This window comes from Sorghum bicolor, chromosome 7, assembly GCF_000003195.3.
Source record: "Sorghum bicolor cultivar BTx623 chromosome 7, Sorghum_bicolor_NCBIv3, whole genome shotgun sequence".
Classification (NCBI taxonomy): domain Eukaryota; kingdom Viridiplantae; phylum Streptophyta; class Magnoliopsida; order Poales; family Poaceae; genus Sorghum; species Sorghum bicolor.
In genome coordinates, this window is record NC_012876.2 from 39752 (window position 1) to 46537 (window position 6786).

General features: G+C 42.2%; 1 protein-coding gene across 3 annotated transcripts; it reads left to right on the forward strand.

Moving 5' to 3' along the window:
* LOC8064311 lies at positions 2097–6517 on the forward strand. Of its 3 annotated transcripts, none has more exons than XM_021465805.1 (8): positions 2097–2882; positions 3147–3246; positions 3722–3787; positions 3899–4016; positions 5103–5176; positions 5451–5512; positions 5777–5930; positions 6008–6517. In XM_021465805.1, the coding sequence occupies exons 1-7, from the start codon at positions 2539–2541 to the stop codon at positions 5892–5894; spliced, it is 882 nt and encodes a 293-aa protein (XP_021321480.1). In that variant the 5' UTR covers positions 2097–2538; the 3' UTR covers positions 5895–5930; positions 6008–6517. The 3 variants fall into 3 exon arrangements, with proteins under 3 accessions (XP_021321480.1, XP_021321479.1, XP_002443680.2); XM_021465804.1 differs by having other exon boundaries at positions 2099–2882; positions 5091–5176; XM_002443635.2 differs by having other exon boundaries at positions 2280–2882; positions 5091–5176; positions 5777–5873; positions 5982–6510.

Genomic DNA, 6786 nt, shown 5'->3' on the forward strand with positions numbered 1-6786 from the left:
AGAAGATGCGAAGGTGTGTCTGGTGCACCAATGGCGGGAATTAATTTTCCTTGTACCTCCATCATCATTTGGTCCAATACCATGACTAGCACCACCAGCAACTCAACTAGTACCATTGCCCTAACCTAAGCCTCTCCTGGTCAATGCCTTGCAAGTTCCTCTACCTCGGACTTGCTGCCCACTGCTATCAGCAAGCTCTCTAAAGACAAGATCTCTGATTTCTATGTTAACCGAATCATGAGACCCCTTCTACCTTTTCTCACTTCTTTTTTCTGGATCACCTTCCATCTAAGCAGAAAACAAAGAAGTATATAAGAATCTAGTGCCAAACATAATAGTGGCATTACACTAGGTTTGAGTAGAGTTTTGAATCAAACCAAGGCCATGGAGCCTCCATGCTATGGTGTGGAGCCTCCGAGACTCGAAGCCTCCATGTTCTGGTAGATCACACCCTAAGTTTGATTCAACCTTTGGCAACGAAATATGATCTGTAGTCTATCTAGGGGTATACCCAAGGCAGTAGATTATCGGTAGACAGGTGCGCAAGCTATGAACTAGATGATGACGCAAGACAAAACACAAGGACTTTATCCAGGTTCGGCCGTTCTGAGGGTATAATACCTACTTCCTATGTCTGATTGTATTACTGTATGATGATTTGAGATGAGTATGACCAGTCCTCTAGGAGAGAAAGAAGAGAAGGAATGGACGAGAAACGAAAGGATGAGTTTCATAGGCTGAGCGGTGCGCTGAATGTCTTCCGGTCTTGCGTAGATGGATACGTGCGTGTGTGCGTGCATTGGTCCAGTAACTAGGCTAATATAAAATATTATATGCCATCAACACGTGAAACCTAAGCTTGGTAACCAGTTCACGTACTATGCGCAAATCTATGAGATCTATAGTCTTCATGTTGTGTGCTACAACAAGATACTAGTTTAGTTTTAGTGGAGGTGTCATATGAAGTTTTCAGATACTAATAAAAAATAAATTATAAGTCTAATTAATTTGTCATTAACACATGTGTTACTGTACTATTTTATTATTAAATTATGAAATAATTAGATTTAAAAAATTCATCTCAGCAATCTATATAATTAGTCACATGGACTAATTAACCCTTGACTTGATTCGAGGGGTTGCTAGCTCGCAGGCGACGAATTGGGAAAACGAAGAGAAGACCTTGGCTTTTAAAAAGATTTTAGATTTTGATACTGTAGTACTTTCGTTTTTAGGCCTTATTTAGTTTTCAAATTTTTGCAAAATTTTTCAGATTTCCTGTCACATCGAATCTTTAGACACATGCATGGAGTATTAAATATAGACGAAAGTAAAAACTAATTGCACAGTTTGGTTGAAATTGATGAGACGAATCTTTTGAGCCGTTAGTCTATGATTGAACAATATTTGTGAAATATAAATGAAAGTGCTACAGTGTCGATTACCCAAAATTTTTTGGAACTAAACAAGGCCTTATTTAACAGACATTGTCCATGAAGTAACTAGGCTTAAAAGATTCGTCTCGTGATTTACAGACAAACTGTACAATTAGTTTTTGTTTTCATCTATGGCCTTGTTTAGATGTGAAATTTTTTTGGATTTCGCTACTGTAGCACTTTCATTTGTTTATGGCAAATATTATCTAATCATGGACTAACTAGGATCAAAAGATTCGTCTCGTGATTTACAGGTAAACTGTGCAATTAGTTTTTATTTTCGTCTATATTTAATGCTTTATGCATGTGTCAAAAGATTCGATGTGACGGGAAATCTTGAAAACTTTTTGGTTTTCGATGTGAACTAAACAAGGCCTATATTTAATGCTCTATGCATATGTTGTAAGATTCGATGTGATAGAGAATCTTATAATTTTTTTGGTTTTTGGAGTGAACTAACAAGACCCTAGGAAGAGGACGAGGAGGAGAGAGAGAGAGGGGAGGTGGAGAAATGAACAGACATGCGTCCCTTTCATCAACGCACGCACGGTCAACATGAAGTCTTTACCATCAAAGTATTAAACTTGTCAAAATGTGTTAGCAAACTACTTCTAGCAAAATACTACTATACTTTATCATCAAAAGTATTGAACTTGTCGCAAAGCTCAGTTTTGAGAGTTGGACCGCCTGGCCTGGCCTGGCCTGGCCTGGAGGAGCGGAGCGGAAGAGATTCGTCTCGTAGTCGTCGATTGGAATTGGATCCCCTCTAACTCTACTCTACCTACGGCTCTCCTCTCCCTCACTCACGAGCCAGGCCCATCCCATCCAATCCAATCCATCTCCATCCTCGCTCGATCCATCCACGCCCACAACCCCCGGAGCCGGTGCCGGAGCCCGCAAGCGACGGGGTCACGGATCGCCACCGCCGCGGCTGCCCGTTTCTTCTCGTCACCTCCGTAGCCTCAAACCCTACCATCCCTAGCAAGCAAGAGCAGATTTCAGGGTCGGGTGCTTGGAAATGGGGGTTGTCTGACAGGGATTCTTCCCTCGCTCCCTCCCAATTCTCCTTCTTCCTCACCCCCTTGTCGAGGGAGGCAGATAAATGTTTGGGGACATGGCCGCCGCCGCCGACTCCGGCATGGCCATGCCCTTCTACCCGCTTCAGGACCAGGAGGGAGAGCTCACCACCGATCCCCACCACCACATGCTCTGCTTCATGGGGAGCTCCAACTCTCACCCCGTTCCTCATCCCAATCCCGCTCTCATGCCTAGACCACCACCACCTCCTCCTGCTCCTGCGAGCACCAGCAATGCCACCCTCTTGCCTCCTCCTGTCCCCAACCCTTCCTCCTCACTTCCATCCCCTCCAAAGTACAAGTTCGTCACTGGTTCGCCTGCCGATTGGTGCGCCGATGAGATCGCAACATTGAATCAGGGCCTCATCAGGTCAGCTTAAACACCCTGTCTTCGCTTACTTATTATTGCGTTCTCTCGCCATTCGCTTCCTAGCCTCCATAATGAATCAAATCGCGCCCCTTCATTTAAAATCAAATGAAATGGTACTAGGCCTCAATGCATATCCATTGCAACTTTTGTTTTAGTCAGATTAGGCTGGCCTGCTGGGTTCTCTTGTTTTTCAGTTTTTATCATCATGTTTGTCTCCTGTTCCATAGCCGCATCTCACCCTAAACATACTGTACTCCTTGCCAGGTACGCCCATGAACCTAGTATTATGAAGTACGTCAAGATTGCTGCTATGCTGCCCACTAAAACCATTAGGGATGTTGCACTAAGATGCGTCTGGACTCCTGTAAGTTTATCTTTCTTCGCACTTTTCTGTCATGCATGCATCCACCAGCCGCCATACCATCTCATGGATAGCCATGGGGCTTAGTCCTCATCTCTTCACACACCCTGACACCTTGTAGGCTTACATCCTATTTTTCTTACCCCCAACTGAATGAGGGCGGTCTCTTGCTTCAACTACAGTACCATACTTTCTGAACCCATCATTTGTTTTTGCTCCTTTTCCTTGTGTGCAAGGGACTTGGGCTTTATGGTCTTCAATTGCAAATGAATAGCCCTACTAGCGGTCTTACACTCAAGACTCCAAGTCTCTGCTAATTTGTGTAAAGCTTGCTTCTTATTGTGGTTTACTAGCTGGAACAAACAGTCCTCTTGTCTATAGGTTTTTGCTCCTTTTCTAGTAGCTCTAGACCCAGCTCTAGTTTGTCATTACTTCTTATGTTACTCATAGCTTGCCTGTTTCTTTCGGTGCACTTTAGGGCAAAGAAAGTAGTAGGAGGAAACCTGATGGATATCATGCAGGGACAAACATGACATACTCGAAGGTATTCTTGTCTTCAGTCACATTGAATGATTCATTCGGATGGCTTTAGAGCTTATACAGCAGCTCCTCTACTCATGATTCTGATGATTGCATTCCTGCTGCATCGGTGCAGAATAAAATGGCTGCATCTACCTCGGTAACTAATATTCCGATGCCGCTTCCAAACAATGTGTTCCCATTTTCAATATCACTGCATCATCCAAGTCAAAATAACTTGGTCTCTGTGGAAGGTTGGTCCATCAATAGAGGATTTGTTCCTTTGAATGTGCTAAACCATTTCCTCTGTGTGGCATGTTTCAAATTCAATTGTATAATTCAACTTGTAAGCAGATTTTAACTGTAGGGTTAGTATAGCTATAACATTTACATGACCACATGTAGCCTCAGTTAGGGCTGGTTAATTATTTCTCTCCACGTATTGTCCTTAATTGCCGTTACGAATCGAAGAAAGGTAGTGAATTGAGGAAATAATCTTTGGAAGAGAAGCAACAGATGCATTCTGTTTTTTCTAAGGCATTCCTTTTATTTCTAGAAGGCACAATGACTCCATTTATCTTTAACAGATCAATATTTTCAGGTCGTCTGATTAATCGTGATTAGTCATCCTAATCGGTCCCTGGTGTTCCATTAGGAGGACCGAATCGATTAGCTCGACCAGAAAGCTGGTCATCCGATTAGTCGACGACTAATCAGGATTAGTGGTCTGACTAGGACAGCCAACCAGTTTGGTTACTCTGTATATGTCCTGATATACATGGACGAGTAGATTATTGTGTATACTGTATAGTATATATAGAGGTATACTATATAGTAGGTGTATATATAGGTGTACTATATAGATTATTGTGAATGCTTGCTTTATTGTGTATACTATATAGTGTGTCCTGATATACATGGACGATCAGGGTCGATTAATCGGCCTGGTCGGCCCCATGGCGACCAGGTTCGATCAGACGACCTGAAAACAATGTAACAGATGAAACTTATCTAAAATACTGAAATACATGAAATAACTCCTACTCACGACAAGACTACTGATATTCTCCCAAGCTTTCAACTAGCTTGTTCCGAAGCGTTTCATATGAACAATGCATGGGGTTGTAACAGTTCCTTTGAACAGTGCTGTTGCATGTTGCTATGTACTAGTACTTATGTTGCACTAACTGTAATTCAATATAGTAACATATATGTTAGACAAATAACTGAAAAAATTCTGTCTTGTTGATGTGATTTCATGGAGCTATTTTGTGCTGATTGTTTTTTTTTGGTCCTGATGATGCTCCTCTTTCCCTGTTCTGAGACAGTCCCCATTTTAGATAGTGCAACTCAGCTTCTGGAGGAAAATAATCAGCTACTCAGTCAGATTGCTGCAAATATCAGGACCCTTAAGGTTGGAATACTGATATACTTTATCTAATGTCTATTATTTATGATCCTAAATATGTTAGTGCATCACGGGGAGCACACTAGGCACTGCTGCAAGGGTTACACCCACTATCTGTTGGTCAACAGATGAAACATGGAAAAACAAAAGTGGCTGTGAAACGCAGACATAGTAGTTTGAACTTGAAAGCTACACATGAAAGCTTGAGTCGTGGCAGCACTTCTAAAAGAAAAGAAGCTTAATTTGTTGTAACCTTTTTTGAGATTCCAAATTTTTGTAGACGGAGGAGAACGGGGATCTATTCCTGCACGCAAATAACAATATAAGAGCAATTTCAGAACGGTACGATATTTACTATTTTACTTGTTCGTTCAGCTTCACACATAGACTAAGCACAGGCTTCATATATGGTTGAGTTCTTATCATCTACTAATATTTTTTTTTCTCGAACATCATCGGCTAATATTCAAGTTTGTTCTAGTCATGTCCCTATGTAATTAATATGAACATGAACGCTGCCATGACGCCTCTTTGGTCCTTTCAAAGTGAAAGCATTTTTTTTTGTTTCTCCAAGTGAGGTAACTTCTGTAAATCTTTTCGTTACAGAATGAGGGAGACACTAGGTATCATGGATCATATGCCTTCCTTGCCCGTACATGTAAATGAAGAGCACCTAAGTTCACTTGTTCATTTGCACAGAGGGGTAAGACCACAGCCTTGGTGATTATATTGCTGACAGAAGCACATTCTGGCAATAAAGGTTGTATGTATTCTTTCCTGATGGTTGCTTCTATTGGTGTGTATATAATAGGCAAGGCTGACATAAAGCTGATGTAGCCAGATACGTTGGATGAGATTGGGAGCTGAGGGGAAGCAAAGATGCAATAGGTGATTTGGTCTATAAATGGCATGAAGAACAACACATCTTGGGCTTGCATTGCAGGATAAGGTGATGATATGTCATATGTTACGGTGAGCAAGGTGAAGCAGAACAAGTAATGCCAGGCTTGATTCTGTTGTTGGGACGATCTTTTGATTGGAAAGTTTTAATTGCTGGGAAGGGGAAGGGGAACTCTAGTATAGTGATTGGGGTGCATTTATGATTTTGTGAGGAACATGCTCATCCTTCACTTGGGGGCTCGAAGAAGATAGAGGTAGGCCCAACCAAGGAGAAAATAGTAGTACTAGTACTAGTATATGAGATTAGAGTAGGCTTAGGCTAGGCCTGATTGAGTCTCCCTCGTGTAAATACAGTATAGGAGACACCACAATGGATGGATGATGTTTCGGTTGCCTGGAATATTGATTAATTTGATGATAATACTAGAGGAAGTTCTTTTTCTAATATATATTCGTACTTGTTTTTATCTTCCGACACTCCCTTAGACTGACTCCAACAAGGGTGACCTAAACAGCATACCTATTTCACGATTTGCGTCCTTCACAGTGAAAGGACGCAGCACCCAAAACTGTCCGCCTCCAACAGACAACCCAACGCAAAAAAAAAACAGAGCCCAACGCCACCCGCCTCCCTCACCAATCCCGGCCAAGTGCGGCCCGCCTCCCTCCCTGGCAAGCACCTCGAGCTGCAAGCTCTCAGCCCGAGATCTAGCGAG

Bases quoted from the DNA above. Each gene is read 5' to 3' on its own strand.
- LOC8064311 (XM_021465804.1), top strand. From the start codon at position 2,539: ATGTTTGGGGACATGGCCGCCGCCGCCGACTCCGGCATGGCCATGCCC. The intron at 2,883-3,146 runs GTCAGCTTAAAC...ACTCCTTGCCAG, and splicing joins TTGAATCAGGGCCTCATCAG to GTACGCCCATGAACCTAGTA. The intron at 3,788-3,898 runs GTATTCTTGTCT...GCATCGGTGCAG, and splicing joins CAAACATGACATACTCGAAG to AATAAAATGGCTGCATCTAC.